Source organism: Dermacentor albipictus, chromosome 5 (assembly GCF_038994185.2).
Source record: "Dermacentor albipictus isolate Rhodes 1998 colony chromosome 5, USDA_Dalb.pri_finalv2, whole genome shotgun sequence".
NCBI classification, from domain to species: Eukaryota; Metazoa; Arthropoda; class Arachnida; order Ixodida; family Ixodidae; genus Dermacentor; species Dermacentor albipictus.
This window is the reverse complement of record NC_091825.1, coordinates 41,600,863-41,626,032: the sequence shown is the minus strand read 5'-3', so window position 1 is coordinate 41,626,032 and position 25,170 is coordinate 41,600,863. Positions and strand designations below refer to the sequence as shown.

The window sequence follows — 25,170 nt, the reverse complement described above, 5'->3', positions numbered from 1 at the left end:
AATGTCATTCTCTAACAAAGTTTAAATAAAGAAAGCCGATGAACGGTAGCAGCATAGCGGTACCGGTTTCCTGGCTCTCTGAAATTCCGTGGTTGAATTCACAAAGCTTTTCGTTTGCAATTGTTGTCTGCCCTTTACCGAGCGCCCTCGTACTAGATTAAGATTGGCTACCACTTCCTCTCAAGTGCAGCTAGCGTAAAAAGTTTCATGTGTGTACCAGCCCGGTTCAGGGGTAATTACCCGAAGCCATCATACGCACAAGATCGGTAGAGTCCAGCTAAACGAGCCGAGGACCGTAGTTGGGGTCACGGAATGATCGGTATTTCACAATTACATAGGATCTTCAAGACGACAACGATGTGCATGAAGGCAACTTCGCAATAACCACTGCCTCAAGTAAGAGGTTATCACGAATTCAATTTCACTTGGATCTAAAGATACCGCGGCCACCTTGTGTTTTTTATGACATGAATGCCACCTAACATTGGGATTTCTGCCTGTGATAACGCTTTTCTCCCTTCCCAAATATTAGCATTTTAGAATCGCTATTTTGGCACTGTCTCTTGCCAGAAGACAGGCGCCGATGTTCTGCTGGCAGGGCAGCAGGTACTGCCAGAGCAGTGTTCCCTTGCGAGTGCGCTAAGTACTACAGCTTGATTCCCTGCGTAGGCAAATGTGAAACGACAAGGCGTGCGTCCGCGAGTGCCGATCACTCACCTGGCATGCACTTGAATCCCTGCTTGACTCGCATAGGACTGGGGCAGATGCACTTTCCATCGAGGCATAGCAGGTACACGTTGTTGTAGCGGCATTGCTCCACGCGCTCGCAGCTGCTGCCCAGGGCGCCGGCTGAGAGACGTCGGTGGAAGCAAGCAGATCAGCGTTAGACATAGGCAGAGATGCTGAAACAGCAGCTTTCTCAGAGTGGGTGATGTATTAAAATAAACGTATCTACACTTCTGCCTAGAGCGCTCGAGCACGTAGCTGCTGAGCCAAGAAAGTGTAATAACATAGCAGCTGCTAAGCTCAAAGTGCGAGGTTGGATACGGCCCGAGCGTCCGTGCCACTACGGCTGTTTGCAAGCATTGTCTATCAAACCGGCTAGGGCCGCACGAAAACTGATTTGTTTGCATCGCGGCCCACCAATTCCGAACGGTCACGAGGTCGCGGGATCGAATCCCGGCCACGGCGGCCGCATTTCGATGGGGGCGAAATGCGAAAACACCCGTGTGCTTAGATTTAGGTGCACGTTAAAGAACCCCAGGTGGTCAAAATTTCCGGAGTCCTCCACTACGGCGTGCCTCATAATCAGAAAGTTGTTTTGGCACGTAAAACCCCAAATATTATTATTATTCCGAACGGTAGACATAAAATGCGGACGACTGTAAAGCACATAAATGTTTACGAAACACGCAACCAAATAGAGCACACAAAAAGGCAGGGAACATTACTCAAAGGACAAGAGGATAGTTGCAATGAGACCATCGGCGGTAGGTTTGGAAATAGTTACCACGAATGTAGTTGAATTTATTAGCCACGCGTGACAAAAGGCTCAGCGCGACCTTAGCAATCGTGCATGCGCAAACCCGATACTCTTTCTTGAACACTCCTTTCTTGAACACAGTTAGTGTTCAACAATCGAGCTGTATCGCACCGGTATTACTTTCTTATCAGCGATACTAGCGGATGTCAAAGCGTACCGTACATGTTAGGCCCATGCTTTTATCTCTAGGGCACTGGAACTGTGCGTTTAATAGTCTTATACATTCACCTAGACATTTATCTATCGTGTGTTCACAATATATAGCGTCCGTGGTTAATGTAGGTTTAAGTACCAATTATTACAAAAAACGTGACTTGTGCTGCGAGGTGATTTTGTTTTGGCTATTCAGCTCATCGATTTTTTTTTCTAATTAAAAACTGTTACTTTGCCTGTCGGAGATAGCACGATTCTGATCTTGCAAATGGATCCGTCGATGAAGCGTACATTACTTGCAAAATAACTCGAAATGCACAGTCGACTACTCTGCAAATTTCAACTGACCGCGTTTTCAACTAAATATTTTACGGTATGTATAGCAATTTACAAATCGTAGCCGTGGAGGTGCTGGCAAGGCATATTCACTTGGAACAAATCCTGAACGAGTTTTGGATTTGAGCTTATATCCCTTCATACTGCCGCAAAATTCTCTGTTGTTTCATCTATATTTTTTAACAAAACACCGCTTTATGCACTGAAGCACAAGAATAACTGGAACGATAACTACTCGTAAGAATTCGTTCCATGCGAATATGCCTGTCAACTTGCCGGCTACAATTCGTGAATTGCAGTACGTGCCATGAACTAATTTTTTGGATACCTAATATTTCAAGTTATGCTAATTTGTGGATTATCTATTTCAACTTCTCGTGCAAGTCATGTGTGTCTCATTAAGTAATCTATCTAAACTTTGTTATCACAGGCGATTTTTACAAATTATGTACTCGGTAAGAATTTTTTATTTCTTGTATTTTGCGGGCCGAAACCACGATATGCGCTCAGTGATTGTGGGGCACGCCGTAGTGGGGGAGTGCGCAATAATTTTGACCGGCTGGGGTTCTTTAACGTATGCACGGTACATGAGCACAGTCTTTTAAAAAAAGTAATTCGGCATAGCGTGCTCATTAGCATCGCGTAGCATAAAGAAGGGCTCGAAAACATTAGCACCACATGTAGACGGGTATGCGCTGTGTGCATTCACAACTACTGGTGCGATATTTAGAGGTATTATTTCCGAGCAGAAGATGACACAGAAGGCAACGTGCCTGTGCCGAACACTTCCTTGTTTTGCGGAAGTCCCTACTGTGAAAACACCATACCCGAAATTGAGGAGGCTGCCTGCATATTACGGGCACGAAGCTCACGCAGCACACACAACGTTCGCGATTTCAGCCACTCATTGGTTGTATAGCATTACGAAATAGGTTTTTCGGCGCCTAAAAAAAGATAAGTTTACTTGGAAGATAAATACCCCAAAGAAACTGCCCAAAGTCTGTTTGCCAGCCATGTCCAGTGAACTTCGTCCTGAATGGGAGCCTTCACATCCACGCCCACGCCGTTTTAGATGTGTATGAAGGCTCCCTACCATCGCACTGAGAGCATCAAGACAACGATAATAATCACCCCTGCTGCATTTGTAGACGCCACCTTCCTCCAGGAACAGCGGAGTGTAATCGGGGCAAGTGCAGTTCCCGGGTTCGCCGTCCCCGTCCGAGTTACAGGTCATGCCCTTGATAAACCGGGAGGAGCAATCGGACACGTTCAGACAGCGTTTCCCAAAGAAAGCGGCTGCACAGACATTTTCATAGACACCTCTTACGGTATAGGCAAGCGAATAAACGAGGGTGACGACTGCGCTCAAAATAGTAGCTTAAGTAGCACCAGGGCCGTGTTTTGAAACAATAGCCTATTTGCCATAGTCTCGAAGCTGCAATAGCTCGAGGCAATAGCCTATTTGCCAAGTCTTGCGATGCTGTGTCCTTAGCGAGAACACTTTTAGTCCACTTACCGACTCCTGTAACTAATGAAGGCATGGTATCTAGGAGCTGTCTCTCGGTCGCGAACTTCCGGAAGTGATTTTACATTATCCTGATTTCGCGGCGCACGTGACGTTTTGTTGTAGCAGCAGGTGTCATGGCCGATGGCTCAGCCATCAGTGTTCAATGAACGTGTTTTCTTTTGAAGATGTCCACGAGAAATACGGATCCGTAACAAACACATAACGGACACATAAGCCAACAGGGCTACTCAACTCTTTGAGCTTGATGGCGCTCCCCGTTTTAAAGGCTTTGCGGAAAGACGCGGTTTGCAACAGGACATACCGGGCAGCTGCTTCGTTTTGACTGACACGTACGGCATAGTAGCGTCCGCGACAGCACTGAATTCTCGTATTCCTCATCCACTGATCCTGCTCAACTGTCCCCTTCTTTTCTCCATAAAAAAGAAAAATAAAGTTCAACAAGTGCGATTATTGCTACGCGATACTGACCACCGCCTTTATACTGGTGCTGCCTCGCTAATACCGAATCGCTGGAGGATTCACTTTTAGACGACGGCTTCGCAAGGTTTAGCAAATGGAAACGTGTTGCGAACAGGGAGTCTGGCCTTCGGTACTTTTGCAGAGCTACCATAGAGTGCCAGTCCAGCGTTTCCTACATTTTCGTAAAGCGACGTCATGAAACGGTGTTCAATACATTGTGGTTCTCGTACTCATGTCAATATTAGTTTCCACGCGCAAGCGTTTGTTGTACAGAAAAAGGGTTAAAATGCTGTTTTTAACTTGTCCGTTACTTATCTTTAGTCGATTTACGAAGTTCATTTTAATTAAAAGTTAGCGCCACAACCTACCTTACGAAGACTGTAGGTGATAATGCGCTAGCACTTAACACATTGACGCAAGGTATTGCTGCCGTCGAAACGAATTCTATATGGGTGTGTACTGCAGAGAAACTCTTTCGCATTTCCCTAAGAACACTCATTGCCATCTAGCGCCGCCGTCTCGAAGCCTGCGCGTCACCTCCTCGAAAATGCGTGGGGCGTCCGCGCGTGCCAACGCACAGCAACACGACATGCGACAACCGGGCTTCTTTCCTGGCCCTTGCGCTTCTTTCTGGCCCCGCTGCGCCATCTAATGGCACTAGCGAGAAGGCCACGCGTGGTCTCCGAGACGACAAGCGTGGCGCGCCGTTGTCTGCGAATGCTGAGAATTGTTCCCTCGCTTGGTCGCACACTCATCGGCACACACACAGTTGGCGAGACGTTTACGAAATAGCGGCACATATCCAGTACATGCGTGGCGCCGATCACTAAAATGTTGGTGAGAAAGGCTTTCACTGAAAGCAGCACGCACCCAGTATATTTGTGACGCAGCGTGCAAATGCGTCGGGTTACTGTCCTTGAGGAACTCATGTGACGTGGCTTCGGTTTCGCACACCATCGGAGAAATTTAGGCACCTTTTTCGTCAATTTAGGGTGGCGCAATCCCAGTGGCACATACGTAGTTACGCAAGTTGTCATCAAAGACGCTCATTGAAGAGCAGCACACACCAACTGGCACATACTCAGTGACCCAAGTTCGCATCAGAGAGGTTCACTGAAGACCAGCACAGACCGAGTGGCACACACCCAGTGGTATATCCAAGTAGGCGTCGAAGAGTTTCTTCGAATAGTGGCGCTTACTCAGCCCTGCTTGTGCAGCGACTAAAGTCGGCGTGAAATAGCTTCGTCGAAGGGAGGCACGTATGTACACACTGGCACATATTTATTTACCCAAGCTGATTCTATGGTTGGTTTCGAGCCCTGTTGATTCAGCACAGCATCCGGTTACGCTACCCATTCGACCATGGACTACCAAGTTACCAAAGTAGGCGGGAAAACGGTTAGATACAAACAAACTAACATAGCTGCATAGACTGGCCTTGGAAATTGCATGAAGTAACCAACGAATGCTAACGTATTAAAATCATTCAGCGATTGAATAAAACATCTCAGTGGCTGTTATAATGTTTCACTATCGGCCTATATAAGGAATGTTAATTGTAATGCGATGAGCATCCCAAGGAAAATTCAGACAGTTTGCAGCATATTTGTATTTCAGTCAGTTTGTCCGCGCCAAACCGTTTTTCCGCCAACTTGGGTCCCTGAACAGTCCAGGGTCTAAAGGGATCGAACATCACACTACTGTCCTAATGGAGCCGGGTTCCAAACCAAATGTCGTATCATGTTGTGCCACTGGATATGTTACATTGGTTATGTGCAGCTCTCCAATGAACCTGATTCTCACCACGTCAGCTTGAGTCACTGTGTATGTGCGGGGTATGCGTAGCTCTTCAATGGCTCTGATGCCGATTCGGTCACTGCTGCTTGTGTCCGCAAGCAGCAGTGCGAGCTCGAATAGGAAAACGGCTGTTGATGTGAACTGCAATTAGCATTACACATCATCACATTCTTCTGCAGCGCCCCACAGTTACCCTACAAGATTCTACACAACTATACCAAGCATACACTGGTGAAACTATTAATTGCCTCAAGCAGCAGCGGCAACTGGAAAAAGAGCAAGACACTGTCTGACTACATACACGACTCAGACATGACGCGTGTTCGTGGTAGTATCACGGTGTGTTGCTTCAATTCTTCAATGGTAATCGCATAACGTCAATATTCATCCTGAGGTTGGTTGTGCAGGAATTTTCTGTCGTTAATAGAAGTTCGTAAAATTATGGAAGCTTTTCAGTTTCAAAAGTCGGGTGACGAATGCGAGAGTCAGCCAGACATATGTGCAGACAGAAAAAAATATATTGGTTTAATGAAAATAAAGCTTTGGTAAGGCCCATTGTATCTTTATCGCCCTTTGAAGTCCATTCGAAGTGCCGGCTCATGTGCTATATATTGCTTTTTGACATGAGGTAGCGTTTCGAGTGGAAGCGCCAGCAGTTGCGCGGAATTAAATCGTTCTTCAATCGCGAGTGCACTGCGTCCTTTTCGTTCACGGCTAATCCATTCTGACTAGATCAAGTTGCTGTCATTCTGCGCTCGATATATGATGCGTGTGGCTTCCACGGCGAAAATGATAGCACATGGAAGAATCAATCAATCAATCAATCAATCAATCAATCAATCAATCAATCAATCAATCAATCAATCAATCAATCAACCTATACTATTATATAGCATATATTATATAAAAGGTACACTGCATTCAATTCAGTTCACACACAAGGAGGTCCCGGGGTCAAAGATCGATTGGGAGCCTCCTATACAACGCTTGACAAGAACAATAAAAACTGAATTGCAGTATTTAGGCCGTGTGCGAAGATACGCAAACATTTTCTCCATGTAATTTGCGTAGTATAACAGCAACGTCACTGGTAAGGTATATAATGGTTTAGGTTGCTAGGCACACTTGAACGCATGCTTATTAGCGCTTTAAAGAGACGCGAGCGTTCTTGTAATATGTGCTTTAGCCAATGTCATATCTCCGGTATTACAAGAAACTGTAGGAGAATATCTTATGGTGGTATTTAAATTAAACTGTATCACGCGAAAAAAATTAGGGTCAATCGTTTTTTTTCCTATGCTTAGAATCAGCAGTGCCAATTTCGGAGAATAACTTTCACGCTATAACAGCTAGTGCAGGCTTCGTGCGTTCACTCACCACCAACGCCATTCACTCTATCTGCGAGGGATCCGTTCGCGTTCGCCGGCACTGTTGTCAATCTGAAAATAACGAAAATAAGACGCATGCCATAAGTGTAAACGGGGGCGGCAAATTTTCCGTACGCTATTTGGTTTTCCCTTAGCATTGGTCAAGTTGCGCCGCAGAACTTTAACATCGATGTGAATCCTCTGCGCTTGAAATTTCAAAAGTAGCCACAGCCTTATGGTTGTTGGTTTGGTGTTTGGTGGTATGGTGTTGGTTTCTAGAAAAGCACCACTCTCTGTGCGAGTGATGACTCCAAGTCATCCCAGTTGGGTTGGGCAGGCTGCAGTATCTGCGGAAGCCGGAAAAGTCGTCCGCTGCACACACCTTACAGTATGAACAAACACGAGTTTCTAAGGTCGCGTACCACAGCTCAATATGGTAAATACACCATTCCTTGTTCGGGGGGCCATTATAGTAGTTTAGTGTACGATTGCAGTTGAGGAACATGATAGATTGCTATTTCCAACCAATCATTTAGTGCCCTACCTCTGCGAAATGTGGTACAAATAGTTGTGATGTAACTACTGCTGTGAATAAGAGTGAACGGGAAGGAATCCTTGACAGCACCAAGTGGTCTTGATTACAAACAGGGCCTGATGCGCCATTTTCTTGCTCATAGATATTCTTAGAATAAAAGAGCTCGCAAGCTAAAAGAAATCGTACAATTTTAAGTGGCAAGCAAACGTAACACAGCACTCATGAGCATCAAGGTACCCGCCGCTGTGGCTTAGTGGCTATGGTGCTGCGCGGCGAAGCTTGAGGTCGCGGGATCAAACCCCTGCCGCTGCGGCGGCATTTCGATGGGGGCGAAATGCAAAAACACCCCTCTCCCATGCATTGGGAATACGTTGAAGGTTACCCCATGGTCAAAATTATTCCTGAGTCCCCCACTACGGCGTACCTCATAATGAAATTGTGATTTTGGCAAGTAAAACCCAAGAATTATATCCAATTCAATAAGCAGCGTGAGAAAAAAATAAACTGCTAAATGACAAGCTAACCAATGCAATGTCTCGCATTGGTTTTGCAATGTTTTGCTAAACATCCTTGCCTCGTACTCGGGTGTTTTGCAAAATATCACAAGAGAACACGAGACAACTATATTCTTCTATATTTTAATAATTTATCTCAATGTGTCTTGTGCGCTCAAACCAAATTCAAGTTGAAAAAGACACTCAGGCAAATTTACAATTAGTCGCCGATAGTACTCAATTAGTTGCCTTTAGTACTTTACTTTCGTTACAGTTTTTTCTTTCCTTCTTTCTTTATTTTTCTCCTATGGACGTTCTCAGAATGTAAAAAGTGTGTCATTTACTTTTCAAAGTCGTTTGTGCTGCCTGCCAGGCACTGCCACTCAAGCTCTATGTGGCTTTGGCAGGCCTCATTTGTACGCTGTGTTCTTTGTAACTGTGCAATACATTACTATTATTATTATTAATATTATTATTATTATTATTATTATTATTTATTTTATTTATTTGTTTGTACATACTGCGGCCCCATGGGAGGGCTATTGCAGGAGGGGGTAAAAACAGTGTTGAACAAAAATAAAGTGAAATCAACAATGACTCTTACAACATCGTTACAATCGTTTACAACATCTTACAAATTGTTTTCATCGATTCCTAAAAAGCAACGACACAGCAATACGCACACATAAAGTATAAACTAAACCGGATTTAAGTAGTCACACATAGTGGTTTTCATAGAGAGCACTTTCGAATTCGCTTATCGGGAGTGAACGAAGGCAGCCAGGTAAAGAATTCCATACTTCTATTGTGCGGGGAAAGAAGCTGTACTTGAAAATATTTGTACGGGCATAGAGAGGGTTAAGAGGAAGATCGTGGAAATTACGCGTGCAAGAAGGCTTGGTGAAAGATATGCAAGTTGTGTTTTACTGTTAATTATGTTGTGCAAAAATTTTAATGATTTCACATCACGACGTGCTGAAAGTAATGTTAGTTTCAGCGTAGGGAGGGCAGGCGAGGCTGAAAAATAGCGGTCATACCAATGTAAAATGAAACGGACGGCTTTTTTCTGAACTGCTTCTAGTTTGATTATGTTGTTTTGGGTTATGTGGTGACCAGACAGTTGAGGCATAATCGATAATGGGGCGAACAAGAGTTTTATACATTAAAAGTTTATTTGCCTTCGGAGCCTTTTGCATAGGACGACGTAGGTATCCAAGCTGTTTTAGGGCCTTTGAACATGTTTGGTCAATGTGTGCAGTCCATGAGAGATTGTGAGTAAATGTTACGCCAAGGTATTTGTATTGTCGAACTCTGGTTAAAGGTGACCCATTCAAGGAATATGTCGCAATTACAGGTGCTGCTATTTTCGCGAAGGGCAAAACAACCGTTTTTTTTAAATTAATGTTAATTTTCCATTTTTCATACCAAGCACCGACCGAAAGAGACAAAGGAATCGTTTAATCGCTGAAAAATATTCGGGGAGTCAATCACGTCGTATAAGATGCAATCGTAAGCATAAAGACGAATACTAGAGGAAACATGTTTTGGCAGGTCATGGACACAAATTAAAGCCAATAAAGGACTAAGCACAGATCCCTGAGGAACCCCGGAGCCTACTTCAAGTATTATTATTATTATTATTATTATTATTATTATTATTATTATTATTATTATTATTATTATTATTATTATTATTATTATTATTATTTATTATTATTATTATTACCGGAACCCCGGAGCCTACTTCAAGTATTATTATTATTATTTATTATTATTTATTATTATTATTTATTATTATTACTATTTATTATTATTATTATTATTATTATTATTTGTTTTTTTTCTTTTTCTCTCATCAATTTTTGTACATCTTTTGCCTTGTCTATCATATTCATTGGCACGGTCCTATAAGCCAACTAAGGCTTAGACCGGCCTGCTTGTGTTGTTTTGTATATTGTGTGGCAATAAACATTATTATTATTATTATTATTATTATTATTATTATTATTATTATTATTATTATTATTATTATTATTATTATTATTATTATTAATAATAATAATAATAATAATAATAAAACGGTTACGTAGGTGGAGTTTACATGTCTCGAAAGCTTGATTTATCTGGCTTAAAATTTAAAAATAAAGGGACGCTAAACGCATCAACAGGTGAAGCTAAAGTGACAGGTAAGTGCTGGAGAATCTCCAACGCGTCCATATTATTGCAAACAGAGCGTTAGTAATCGAGCAATTAAGGTCATTGCAGGACACAACTGAAGACGCTCGCGGGGAATCGAAGTATTTACCCGATGACGAAGGCACTGATCATTAAAGCTTTGTCACTAGGAGACAACCACTCGTTATAAAAGCATCATTGTACTGCTTTATAAGACGAAAGAAAATGCCACTTGCCAAGTTTTAGTCCATTTTTATAAATAACAAATAAGACAATGATGTGGGTGGCCGAAAGGTTTCGTTTTCGCTCGGCTCTGCGGCGCCCGCACTTTCACATTTCAGCATTTTGGTTATCCCCCAGTGCTTCGCTGGTTTTGCTGACTCGCGAACCTCTCAGAAACTGCCAGTAGCAGAGAATTCCACTTCCTCGCGGGATGTCTGAATGGTCCACGCCACTTGACCGCGCATTTGAACATTATGCAAAAAACTGTAGCGCTCTATATCGGGCGCCGTTTGACTCACTGACGGCAGCAAAGGGCGGTGACGCTGTATGCAACGTCACCACTCTCCGTTTGGGCAGAGGGAGATTTGTACTGCCATAATAGTCTTTGGACCCTTCAGGTGCAATTTTCTCGTAAACCACGTCTTTTCTTGCCAAGAAACAAGCGCTGCGAGGTTTTCGGAATGCTATTTAAACAGTCCACGTCGACTCAGTACTTGCCGTTAGTGTTGCTTTAACCTCCAATTTATTTAGTGATAATGCAACCTGTACAGGGGAGAAGGCCGATTCCCATATTTATTTACAGGTAGACTTCTTCATGTATTACTCACGCATGGGGATGTTCGAATTTCGTAAGTCGAAGAAGATTATGAGCACTGTAAAACCCTTTAATCTAGTGCCCCCTACTGTGCGCGAATCGCGAACTCCGGCCATATTCGCAGCTCCTAAATGTCGCATTTTTGGGCTTGTGCCGTAAGGCTCATTGGGGCAACGCAACTCCTTTGCATTTTTCTTATCATTTCTACGGTTAGCGAAACAGCTCAGTCTGTTTACTCTTCTCTGTGTCCCTTCAGTCACATTTATTCTTCATGCAACCCTTCTCTTGCGTCATTTATCGACCAATGAATGCATCGGCTTGCCCGCGCGCGATGATTGGCACGTCTGGGAGAAAAATATTTTGCGTGTGTATGTGTGCTGTCATTGTTTTGCGGCTGTATTTTTCTGCATTCTAAAAGCTTGTTAATCTTTGTTAAGCTTGTTGCATTCTAAGCTGTTCTTGTTAATCAACAAGCGTAAGACAGCTGACATAAGGAAGTACAATATGTATAGAATTGAACAGGCTCTCAGGAACGGAGGAAGCCTAAAAGCAGTGAAAAAGAAACTAGGAATTGGCAAGAATCAGATGTATGCGCTAAGAGACAAAGCCGGCAATATCATTACTAATATGGATGAGATAGTTCAAGTGGCTGAGGAGTTCTATAGAGATTTATACAGTACCAGTGGCACCCGCGACGATAATCGAAATTCGAAATCCCAAAGGAATTCGAAATCCCAAAGGTAACGCCGGAAGAAGTAAAGAAAGCCTTGGGAGATATGCAAAGGGGGAAGGCAGCTGGGGAGAATCAGGTAAGGATGGTGGACAGATTGTTCTAGAGAAACTGGCCACCCTGTATACGCAATACCTCATGACCTCGAGTGTACGGGAATCTTGGATGAACGCTAACATAATCCTAATTCATAAGAAAGGAGATGCCACAGACTTGAAAAACTATAGACCAATCAGCTTACTGTCCGTTGCCTACAAACTATTTACTAAGGTAATCGCAAATAGAATCAGGAACACCTTAGACTTCTGTCAAGCAAAGGACCAGGCAGGATTCCGTAAAGGCTACTCAACAATAGATCATATTCACACTATCAATCAGGTGATAGAGAAATGTGCGGAATATAACCAACCCTTATATATAGCTTTCATTGATTACGACAAAGCGTTTGATTCACTCGAAACCTCAGCAGTCATGGAGGCATTACGGAATCAGGGTGTAGACGAGCCGTATGTAAAAATACTGAAAGATATCTATAGCGGCTCCACAGCCACCGTAGTCCTTCATAAAGCAAGCAACAAAATCCCAATAAAGAAAGGCGTCAGGCAGGGAGATACGATCTCTCCAATGCTATTCACAGCATGTTTACAGGAGGTATTCAGAGAGCTGGATTGGGAAGAATTCGGGATAAGAGTTAATGGAGAATACCCTAGTAACTTGCGATTCGCTGATGATATTGCCTTGCTTAGTAACTCAGTGGACCAATTGCAATGCATGCTCACTGACCTGGAGAGGCAAAGCAGAAGAGTGGGTCTAAAAATTAATCTGCAGAAAACTAAAGTAATGTTTAACAGTCTCGGAAGAGAACAGCAATTTACAATAGGTAGCGAGGCACTGGAAGTCGTAAGGGAATACACCTACTTGGGGCAGGTAGTGACGGCGGATCCTGATCATGAGATGGAAATAATCAGAAGAATAAGAATGGGCTGGGGTGCGTTTGGCAGGCATTCTCAGATCATGAACAGCAGGTTGCCATTATCCCTCAAGAGAAAAGTGTACAATAGCTGTGTCTTACCAGTACTCACCTACGGGGCAGAAACCTGGAGGCTTACGAAAAGAGTTCTACTCAAATTGAGGACGACGCAACGAGCTATGGAAAGAAGAATGATAGTTGTAACGTTAAGGGATAAGAAAAGGGCAGATTGGGTGAGGGAACAAACGCGAGTTAATGACATCTTAATTGAAATCAAGAAAAAGAAATGGGCATGGGCAGGACATGTAATGAGGAGGGAAGATAGCCGATGGTCATTAAGGGTTACGGACTGGATCCCAAGGGAAGGGAAGCGTAGCAGGGGGCGGCAGAAAGTTAGGTGGGCGGATGAGATTAAGAAGTTTGCAGGGACAGCATGGCCACAATTAGTACATGACCGGGGTTGCTGGAGAAATATGGGAGAGGCCTTTGCCCTGCAGTGGGCGTAACCAGGCTGCTGCTGCTGCTGCTGCTGCTGCTGCTGATGATGATGATGAAGAAAAGCATTGCACTCGTTTACCTGTCTTTGTGGTATTTCGGATACACGTGTTCTTCACAGCGTTTGAGCGTACTGGAGTAGAGCAATCTTCATCATCATCATCGTCATCATCATCATCAGCCTGGAGCCAGCAATCTTCAAAGGCCAAATAAATCGAGTGCACCACGTTTTAGGCGTTATCGCCGGCAGGCCTAGCTGACCCAATAATATTTTTTAGTTTTCAGCATATTGTCCATATTTCTATATATAAAGTAGCACGTCCCCTTAAATATCCCTACGTTATTCGAACGCGAAATTAGCGTAAATTAAGGGCGCCCATAAATCAACGACTTCACAGTGATTACGTACGGGTGACCAGGAATAATTTTTGTTCACATGAACTGTTGAAATCAATTTGCCTTTGTTTGATAAACAGTTCTGGAAGAGGCAATTAGCTCTGCACTCTGTTAACATTTTATACATATTCGCTGCATTTTCTTTCTTTTTGCATTTCTAATTTCGTTTCATAGCTGGCCACGTGTCATTAGTAGAACACTACAAGGTTAAAAAGATTATAAACTTGAAAGTTTGATGAACTCATACATGCCGCTGTCAAAAAAGTTGCGTATAAATATACGGGACGTCACAAGTGGAGTGAAATGTTACTGCTACCCAAATATATGCAACATCGCCTTAACATCTGGTTACTCGTATTTAGGCAGATATGGTCCCCCTCTTATATTGTAAAACCCGAGAGCAACAGCAGTTCAGATTTGCTATATTGGTTATGATTAAGTAGTATAACTGACCCTTCCTGTGGATTAGTTTATTGTAGAGAAACGAGATGGCGCTTTCGGCGGCACGCCACAGGTAGTCTCAGCGACAGTGTACGGTTACGAAACCACTAGCGCTTCATCCTTGCTTTTGCGCGATAAATTATCGGAAATGCAAATGAGTTTTTAATAGGCACTTTGCTCCAATCGTGCTGGAAATGATGGAGCACTAGTTGACTGTGGTAGAGTAGCTGGCTGCGAAAACAGTGCCGCGTGCATTAAGGAATCGAAAGAATCTATGTGATCAAACTCATGCACCACTGCTGCATCAGGACAGCCTGTATTGCCAGCCCTTCGCGATGCACAACTTTCTACCAGAATAACGTCCTTCACGCATAGGCCAGCATTGTATCGCTAACCTAAAGAAAAAAGAAATTCAACCTCGGGTCGTCGGCAAGAGTGAGTACCACTCGTGAAGCAGTAAAAAATGGAGTAACTCCGCTTGCTGTCATAGAAATTTTCGCGCACGTTATCTACACACATCTGCCCCAACTGGCACGCAAGCTTACTCACGCCCACTCTTTCGTCAACGTATCAAGAATAAGTGAATTGGCGCACACTTCAGCATACGCACACTTTATACGCACACTAAATCGCGGACTACAGCGACAGCACATGAATGGTCGACTCTGAATGTTTCGTGATGGCCTACAGAACTAAGCGAGTTACTAGCGATAGTATAATCTTTGCTTCGAAGTTTTGCAATGCACAGGACACCTACGTGTCAACCCTTGTGCGCTGTAAGAACAAATCTATCGAATCTGAGGACACTCTCGAGTGATCAAGCAGAAAATAATAAGGTAGTGACCACACCGAGGAACTTTACTGATAAGAAACGTGACAAGTATGTCAAGCTGCTTCAAGTATTTGCCAAATAAAGAATGAAGAGGAAAACACGCTCATTCTGATTCAGTAGATAAGCGGAAAGTTTGAACAATTTGGAACACATATTTAGCCCCGCATTTACACCAATGACCATATACACTGCTCGCGCTGTTTGGAAGCAGCTTAATCAGCTCCGAGAGCGTTTTACATGTTCTCTGAAGCTGCGGCCAAAGGTTCGTGTCACCCACCCAGTCACCGTCTACGATATATCCCGAAACAGAGGTTTGCTAAGCCGCACCGGCGTCAGAACGATCGATTGTAAACAAGAAGGCAACGGAGGAAGCTGAGGCAGGCAATGGACGCGTCACCACTTGATAAAACATGGCAGCGCCCACGTGCTTGCCGTGAAAAGGGTCATTACTGTTGATGTTATCTTTGCAAAGCTACAGGGCTGATCATTCTTTAATTTCTAAGGTGTAGCCTTCAAATAACAACTAAGCAGGAGATGCCTGGACTTGGTGGTCAGAGGATATGACACAAGTCCCAGTACGTCACCTGCCGGATATTTCAGGGCCCTGTGGGAATCACGGGAGGTCCTCAACATAAGAGATAACGCCGATGAGGCGCTTGTTCCGAGTCATGCGTGAGTTTGGGCGAATGGCAATTGTAACGTTATCTTTCTTTTTCTTTTGGTTCGGCATTCTAAACGGCTACATTTGCGATCGTTTTGAGGCGTCTCCACTCGCATTTGAATCGTGTATTTTTTAATGGTGGCTTCTATAACAGGTGTTTCTCAATATCTGGAACACATACGCCAAAGAAATTGTGCTATCTAGCCTTCTGCCACTTTTTCAGATACGTTACGTGGCTATGAAAATTGCATCAAAGAAAATTTCCCTACTTTACTATTATGTACTGATTAGCTTATGGGAGACATCAGGGCGCACGTTTCACAGGTTTGAGAGGTTGAAGCCGAGGAGCAGTGAAGTTCGAAGGAGTAGCGATGTCTGCTTAACGAAAAATGCTCAAACAGGCGCAACTTTCCAGATATCCGTCCCCAAAATGTGCTGCAAGGGCCTCGGCATTCCAGTTAAGATTATCCCAAACTTTTAGGAGCATAACAAACGAGTAGCTGGAATGCCAGTTTATCTCGTAGCATATTTCAACGTAATGTCACATATGTGAAAGATGACGTTTGCATAGTGGAATGCTCGCTTGGCATGCTACCACGACTTCAACGCTTTTTCTTTCTGTGTTTGTTCAGGTATAACTAAGAACTAGAATTGCTGCCAGGTATGCAGATTTTCCTGGCCGACATGCTGTCGAGGTCGTCGTCATCTACAGTGGACGGTAGATGACGACGCCTCTTTTAATAATACTCCCCTTTCCACCGCAGCGTCTTCGGCGCATTTTAATGTGGAATAAACGTGGTTTCATTCATTCTTTCAACGGAGGGTACCACTGGCTCTACCCAGGGTATTGAAATCCATGCAGCAAGCGTTGCAAGCAAGAAGGCAATCGATCGCTCCTCAAAATAAATGGCAGCCGACCTCGATTTGCAGTAATTTATTTGCAGTAAGTACCCACACGCAAGGAAAGTTCTCGAATGCCAAATAAACCCTTTACCTTAGAGTATACACTGGTAGAGGGAATTGTATATAATGGATGGATGTTGTAATCCAAAAATCATTGAGCACAGAAGTGCACGAACACATTTATGAAGGGCAGTTATCATTTCCAAGGCAAAGCTCGACGTTTGGTATTTTGGCCAGGACATAATGTAGTCATTGAAAGTATGCTACAAACGTTCCCCGCAAGTACACTTTCGTGTGGCAAAGCGAAGCTGTTGTCATATTGGCTATTGGCAGTGCAGTATGCACGGTACAGAGTGAGAGCCGACATCTTCCAGCATGGTGGAAGTTCATACATGTGCATGTTCTACGCCTTGTCAATTTTCTAGAAATTTAGAAATCACTGTTGACTCCAAGACTGTCCTTGTCACTGAAAAACTGGTTACCGTTTTTTATGATATGGTACTCTAGTTTGTAGCGACAACGAAACTGAGTTTTCATCTCATGAATTCGTTATTTTTGTTTCTATAAGCGACTTGCAATATATACCATCCAGCCCCGGGTTACCTCAGCCCAACGCTCTTGGTAAGAAATGCGTTCAAATTTAAAAAGAATCTTGAAGAAGACCGCAGAAACAAAGCAGTATTTCTGGCTTGGACTGTTTAGCTATCGCTCCCCCTCCCCCCCTCCTTCGCAAGCGGTCGCTAATCAAGTGACCTCCTCCAGAAAGACAACTACGTGCAAGACTTCTAGACTCGAACCATAGCCCAGCGTCCACGGGATTTAGCACATGATCATTATCATCATGATCATCATGATTACGTCCACAGCAGGTCCTACCGTTCTTGCGAAGCCAGAGTACGCATGCGGGCCAAGGTTCGAGCTTCTTCAGCGAGACACAGAGTCTCTCCGATGGAGAGATCATCATCATCATCATCATCATCATCATCTTCCTGGTTTTGCCCACTGCAGGGCAAAGGCCTCTCCCATACTTCTCCAACTACCCCGGTCATGTACTAATTGTGGCCATGCTGTTCCTGCACACTTCTTAATCTCATCTGCCCACCTAACTTTCTGCCGCCTCCTGCTACGCTTCGCTTCCCTTGTAATCCAGTCCGTAACCCTTAATGACCATCGGTTATCTTCCTTCCTCATTTCGTATCCTTCTTTTTCTTGATATCAACTAAGATGTCGTTACCTCGCGTTTGTTCCTTTACCCAATCTGCTCTTTACTTATCCCTTAACGTTACATCCATCATTCTTCTTTCCATAGCTCGTTGCGTCGTCCTTAATTTGAGTAGAACCCTTTTCGTAAGCCTCCAGGTAAGACTGGTAAGACACAGCTGTTATAAACTTTTCCCTTGAGGGATAATGGCAGCCTCCTGTTCACGATCTGATAATGCCGGCCAAACGCACCCCAGCCCATTCTTATTCTCCTGATTATTTCAGTCTCATGATTCGGATCCGCAGTCACTACGTGTCCTAAGTAGATGTACTCCCTTACCACTTCCAGTGCCTCACTACCTATCGTAAACTGCTGTTCTCTTCCGAGACTGTTAAACATTACTTTAGTTTTCTGCAGATTAGTTTTTAGACCCACCCTTCTGCTTTGCCTCTCCAGGTCAGTGAGCATGCATTGGAATTGGTCCCTTGAGTTACTAAGCAAGGCAATACCATCAACGAATCGCAACTTTCTAAAGTTTTCTCCATTAACTTTTATCTCCAATTCTTCCCAATGCAGGCCTCTGAATACCTACTGTAAACACGCTGTGAATAGCATTGTGGAGATCGTATCTCGCTGGCTGACGCCTTTCTTTATTGGGATTTTGTTGCTTTCTTTATGGAAGACTACGGTGCCTGTGGAGCCGCTATAGATATATTTCAGTACTACCGTGCCTGTGGAGCCGCTATAGATATCTTTCATTATCTTTACATACGGCTTGTCTACACCCTGATTCCGTAATGCCTCCATGGCTGCTGAGGTTTTGACTGACTCAAACACTTTCTCGCAATCAATGAAAGCTACAGATAAGGGTTCGTCATATACCACAAATTTCTCTATCACCTCATTGATAGTGTGAATATGGTCTATTGTTGAGTAGCCTTTACGGAATGTGGCCTCGTCCTTTGGTTGACAGAAGTCTAAGGTGTTCCTCATTCAATTTGCGATTACCTTAGTAAATACATTGTAGGACACGGACAGTAAGCTGATCGGTCTATAATTTTTCACATCTTTGTCGTCCCCTTTCTTATGGATTAGTATTATGTTAGTGTTCTTCCAAGCTCCCGGTACGCTCGAGGTCATGGGGCATTGCATATACAAGGTGACCCGTTTTTCTAGAAGAATCTGCCCACCATTCTTCAACAAATCTGCTGTTAACTGATCCTCCCCAGCTGCCTTCCCCCTTTGCATAGCTCCCAGGGCTTTCTTTACTTCTTCCAGCGTTATTTGTGGGATTTCAAATTCCTCTTGAGTATTCTCACTTCCATTATCAATGTTGCTGCCACTGGTACTATATAAATCTCTATAGAACTCCTCAGCCACATGAACTATTAGTAATGATATTGCCGGCTTTGTCGCTGAACGCATACATCTCATTCTTAACTATTCCTAGTTTCTTCACTGTTTTATGCGAAGCATAATAACGTAGGTTTCGGGCCTTCGCGCGACGCCCGGCGGTGGCCACCATTGACCCTGAAGTGGGGTCACGTGGCATGACGTCACGTGATGACGTCACACAGGCTGCAGATGGGGCCTCATATCGCGCCGTCGGTCGTCTCCCGGCGGTGGCCACCATTGACCTTCAAGTGACCTTCAAGTAGGTCACGTGACATGACGTCACGTGATGACGTCACACCGGCTGCAGATGGGGCCTTATATCGCACCGTCGGTCGCCTCCCGGCGTTGGCTACCATTGACCCTGAAGTAAGATCACATGATGTGACGTCACGTGATGACGTCACACCGGCTGCAGATGGGGCCTCATATCGCGCCGTCGGACGTCGCCCGGCGGAGGCCTCCACGCTTCGGTTCGCGCCGTCGCGCGCGACGCGGCGGCGTCGCCACCATCGCTGCATCACGTGATATGTAACGTCATGCCATGGATGAACCGGCGCGCGCCCGCCGTCGCGTCAGTCTCTGTGCCCGCAACCGCGCCAGCGTCTTTGCACCGGGCGTGTATGCGGTCAAGATGCCTCCACACGCTAAGGATACGCTAAGCTTAAGCCCAGTGGATGCTTCGCATCCACTGGGCTTAACTTTGAAAGCCTCCAATTTTTTTTAGGCTTCCTCCGTTCCTGAGAGCATGTTCACTTCTATCCATATTATACTTCGTTATGTCAGCTGTCTTACGCTTGTTGATTAACTAGGAAAGTTCTGCCAGTTCTGTTCTTGCTGTAGGGTTAGAGGCTTCCATACATTGGCGTTTCTTGATCAGATCTTTCGTCTCCTGCGATAGGTTACTTTTATGCTGTCTAACGGAGTTGCCACCGACTTCTATTGCGCACTCCTCAATGATGCCCATAAGATTGTCGTTCATTGCTTCAACACTAAGGTCCTCTGCCTGAGTTAAAGCCGAATATCTGTTCTGTAGCTTGACCCGGAATTCCTCTATTTTCCTTCTTACCGGTAACTCATTGATCGGCTTCTTATGTACCAGTTTGCTCCGTTCCCTACTCAAGTCTAGGCTGATTCGAATTCTTACCATCCTATGGTCACTGCAGCGCACCTTGCCGAGCACGTCTACATCTTTGTATGATGCCAAGGTTAGCGCAGAGTATAAAGTCTATTTCATTTCTAGTCTCACTATTCGGGCTCCTCCCGGTACACTTTCGGCTATCCCGCTTGCGGAAGAAGGTATTCATTATCCGCATATTATTATGTTCTGGAAACTTTACTAATAACTCTCTCCTGCTATTCCTAGAGCCTATGCCATATGCCCCCACTGACTTGTCTCGAGCCTGCTTCTTTCCTACACTGGCATTGAAGTCACCCGTCAGTCAGTGTATTTTGTTTTGTCTTTAAATACGAATTAGCACAAGCAGCCCTAAACTGAAAGCATATGTCTAGCAGCGCTGCAAAAATCTCAAGTCGAAAGGACCAGACAAGTCATGGACTCCAAGGCAGAGGTGCTAGGGCCACCTGCACCAAGTTTCTATCACGTAGTCAGAAAAGATGTGAGTGGGCTATTACGCAACATGCGACACCTGCTAATGACGCATGGCAGTGCATCCTTTGCATGTGTCGCTCCTTAAACGTAACCGCAGTAGCCCAGTGGCTACGGAGTTTTGCTGCTGAGCTCGAGTTCGCAGGTTCCATCTTGGCCGCAGCGGCCGCATTTCGATGGAAGAAGACGCGTGTACTGTGTGTGCATCAGGTGCACGTTAAAGAAATCCAGGTCGTGAAAACTAAGCCTTAGCCCACTCCTACAGCGTACCTCAGAATCCGAAAGTGTAACTGGCACGTGAAACCCCATAAATTAAGTGTTAATGTTTAAATGCACCGGCCTTGAGGCAGCCGGAGCTGGCAGAAAGTCAGGAGCATCAGAGCCAGCCTGGTTCTAAACCGTTCGCAGATCACCCAGCGTAACACCGATCAACACGATAGATGCAACCACCATATCGGCTTTGCCATATGACCGCGATTTAAAGGGATTCTGAACAAAAATGTGAAAAAGAAATTACGAAAGCATCGAAATTCAACTTGGAAGAATCGACTGTTAGGATACGCAGTGCTTATTTCACATATGTTTCAACGGATGGCTGTATTTTTAGAGGATTGTGAGCGCCTAGCTGCTGCACGCCAATCGCCGTGGTGTCATGTGTACGGGCTTGGAGCAGCAGCAGTAGACGTTGTTGCATCAAGGCGTTGAAGTTGTTTCGAAATTTTTTGCGCTTAAGTTCCTGAAGAGAAGCAGGGTGTCGATTTGCACGTTGTGTTGACAATATTCACACGCCAGTACAGGCAGTCGACCATTGCGCAATAGCGAGCGTACGCATAGGACACCTGCGGTGTTCTTTCGTCGTCTGGTACAGTCCATCTTCCTCTCGCGCCAGCACTATGGTGCGTACACTGCGGACTCTATATGAAGCTCTCCCATAAGCACGCATACTTGATCTCAGGGTACAGGGTAACAGGCGCGCGGACCAGATACTTAAACAGTCTTCGCACGACGGACAGTAACCTACCATCGCAAAGGCTTCGTAGAAGTGGATACACTCCGCCTAATCCACGCCTTTGTAATTAGCCGAGCCACGTACGGTCACCCCAAACCAGCACTTAGTAAAGCCGAGATCGAACAAGCCGACACGTTCATCTATGTCGCGTACAACGCTGCCCTCGGACTACCAACAGGAACACCTGTGGATCGCCTTCTAGCCTAAGGGATCTACAACACCTTTGAGGAGCTGAGGGCCGTGGTCCTGATGCCGCAACGAGAAAGACTCAGCCTCACGCCCACGGGTAGGGAGGTCCTACGTGGCTTAGGGTACCCAGTGCGGCCACAATACGATGAAGAAGAACCCGTAGTCCTTTCCCCCAATATCCGAACTGAAATCTACACAACGCCTACGCCGAAAAACTTGAATCCATTGTACCACCGATCGCGTCGCGATGCCAGAGTCAAACAACTAACTATACAGTACGGAACTGAACCACACACAATTTACATGGACGCAGCCCGCTGTGGCACACGTTTCGCTGGCGTTCGTTGGCTCGGCCCGAAGGCCGGGTTTATTCACCTGCACCTAAGCCAAAACCAGCTCAGCAAACACGGCGGAAGGCCTAGCGGTCGACCTCGCAATCGAAACCGAAGAAGCCATGAAACAAGGGACTTATATCCTCACAGACTCACAAATAGCATGCCATTTCACTAGCGGGCGCGTTCCTGCCAGTGTCGCCCACCTCTTACAACATTACACGAGAAACAGAATATTATTTGGTGGACGGGATACATCGCAGCCACGGGGCATGACTTAGCGGGCAGTGCAGTTAAAGCTATGACTCACCGATTGAATTTCCCCCACCCAGATATCCTCCTCCCGTCCCAGGCGCTCCACACGCCCCGGAATATCCTAGAACACCAAATTCGCGAAAGACAGCGCTACTCCACGGCGCACCCTCAGTTAGGTATAAGGGAAGACTGTCAGTGGCGCCGCCTGCAGACAATTACACACCCGCACCTACTGTCAAAACATGCCATCCACCCAATCTCCCGTGATGCGGAGGCCAGTCCACTTCCTTCCACATGACGTGGGAATACGATCTCAGGCCACCAGGAATTAGTACGCCTCACATTGCGGTGCAAAAATTCAGAACGGAGTATTCAGAGACCTGGCTCGCCAGCGAGGAAAAGGGGACCCAAGAGGGACTCTTCGACCAAGCACGGCGGGCTGCTGAGGCCAGGGGGGCCTTGAACTAGGGGCCCCAGCCACCTGTTTCCAATACCCTTTCCTTATAAAATAAACATTTTTCATTCACTCATTCTCCCGTAACGTTACGCGGAAGTTTCATAACCAGATGAAAAGCATTGAAGCAGCTACTACGGTGCCAGAGCGCCCTTTCGCTGCCATGTCGCAGCTTTTCAGCGAAGTAAAGCTCGTCATATAGTCACTGTCCTCGAAGCATAGAAAGTGACACTTTGACGATGCCTATCAGAATGCGTTGGTGGGCTAGTTGGTGCGAATCGATAATTTGTTTAGCGCAAAACAACGGACATAAGAAAGACGACCAGGAGAAGACGCTACTCTCAACTCAGTTGAAGGTAGCGCCCTGTCCTGGTCGTCTTTTTTGTGTCCGTTGTTTTGTGCTAAACATAGTAATTATGGACTGTACCCATGTTGGCGGCGATGGGCGCGCAACGCTTACCCATATCTTTCGCAGCTTCGGCTCTGCCGGAACGGCATAACACGGCTTGTCTCGCCCGACGATACCTTTCTCGCACCCTTGCGCGGAGCAGCGTAGAGGCATCTTTAGCGTTATGCCAGATGCTTCACTGATCTCATACAAAGCAGCACGCAACACAAAGAGCGATTTTTAAGACTTGGGTACAATCTCCGCTTGCGGAAATTATACGGCCGCTGGCCACTGTGCAGTCGAGACGTCGTTCGCTGCCGTCCGGCGCCGTCTAGGGGGTGGACAGACGCGGGCGAAGGCTGACACGCCGGTATCCGGTACAGACAGCGTCACAGACACGTCACTTCCTCTACTTCGCGGCACGGCTCCAAGACTCGGTATTTTGCGAAAAATTCAATAAATTGATTATTTTTCGCTAGTTGCTGCCTGAAGACACGTCTTGTGAAAACGACTTTCAGCACCCAAGCTTTGCGTGCATTCGTGGGCTTATTTCGCGCTCGCAGAAACAGTTTTTGTAGCACGTATGGAGAGGAGAAAGCTGTACCTGGAGTTTTTCATGTTGCTCTAGAATTTTTTCATTGAAACTTTTCTGCTAAATATAATACATGAAAAGCTGAATAGTTATTTAAGTCTATTAATTCTATTAGGTAGAATCCCCCCGAAAAATCTGAGATCTCCAAGTGACGGCAACCCACATTACTTTGGCTCTGTCTAGCTACGTTACATTTGCATATTTTAAATCTTGGTTCAGGAGAGTTGGGACATCCCATATATATCTATATATATATATATATATATATATATATATATATATATATATATATATATATATATATATATATATATATATATATATATATATATATATATATATATATATATATATATATATATATATATATATATATATATATATATATATATATATATATATATATATATATATATGGCCCCGAGGGCATCATTATATAATTGAATCGACAGTTGCAATGTATTACCAGCTTCGGTTGCGCTGTAGCTACATAATTACGAGGCTGACCAGGAAGTCCTTGATTTTATGCTGGCCGTGACGACGGCATTCTGATTGATGCGCAGTGCAAAAACATTCCTGTGTCGTCATTTCGGTGCACGATAAAGAGCCGCCTGTAATCAAAATCAACGCGGAGCGAACCACTAGGGCGTGCCTCATAATCCGCTGTGCAGTGTCGAGGACCTTAAGCCCATACCTAAAGTCGCAATGCAACGCGTTGCCCATTGCGGTGTGACCATTCGACGCACCCTCGCATTCGTTTCACTGCTCCACACATAAGTGTGTCTCCGTGCCCCCCATCCTTCACCTCAATGGCGCGCCAATTAATACGGAAAGGAGCTGGCGGTGAGATAGGAAGATTGCGCGAAGCGCTTGCGGCAACGAAAGAGTGCTCCGAGCCTAGGCAAACAGTAGCTGTTTACCTTAAAGGGGCCCTGAAACACTTTTTGAACACAGTGAGAAAACGTTGGCGATATGTTGTAGAGGCTGCTGTGAACATGCTGGGCAAATATTGTTGGGAAAGAAAATTCAGAATATTGTGGCAAAAGCAGCGAAATATTACTTCCTCTCACTTCCGCAATATCGTCATGTAGCCTTACCCAAAGCATGTGGACCCATC

General features: G+C 45.0%; 1 protein-coding gene across 1 annotated transcript in view; it reads right to left on the bottom strand.

Annotated features, from left to right (window-relative positions):
* The window catches only part of LOC135902147 (uncharacterized), a 154,177-nt gene that overhangs the window by 111,965 nt on the left and 17,042 nt on the right, over positions 1 to 25,170 (bottom strand). The window contains exons 3-5 of the mRNA XM_070538356.1: positions 7,194 to 7,255; positions 3,164 to 3,328; positions 718 to 849 (exon numbers count right to left, since the gene is read on the bottom strand). Of these exons, the coding sequence (XP_070394457.1) occupies positions 718 to 849; positions 3,164 to 3,328; positions 7,194 to 7,255 (359 nt within the window). The remainder of the gene's footprint in view (positions 1 to 717; positions 850 to 3,163; positions 3,329 to 7,193; positions 7,256 to 25,170) is intronic.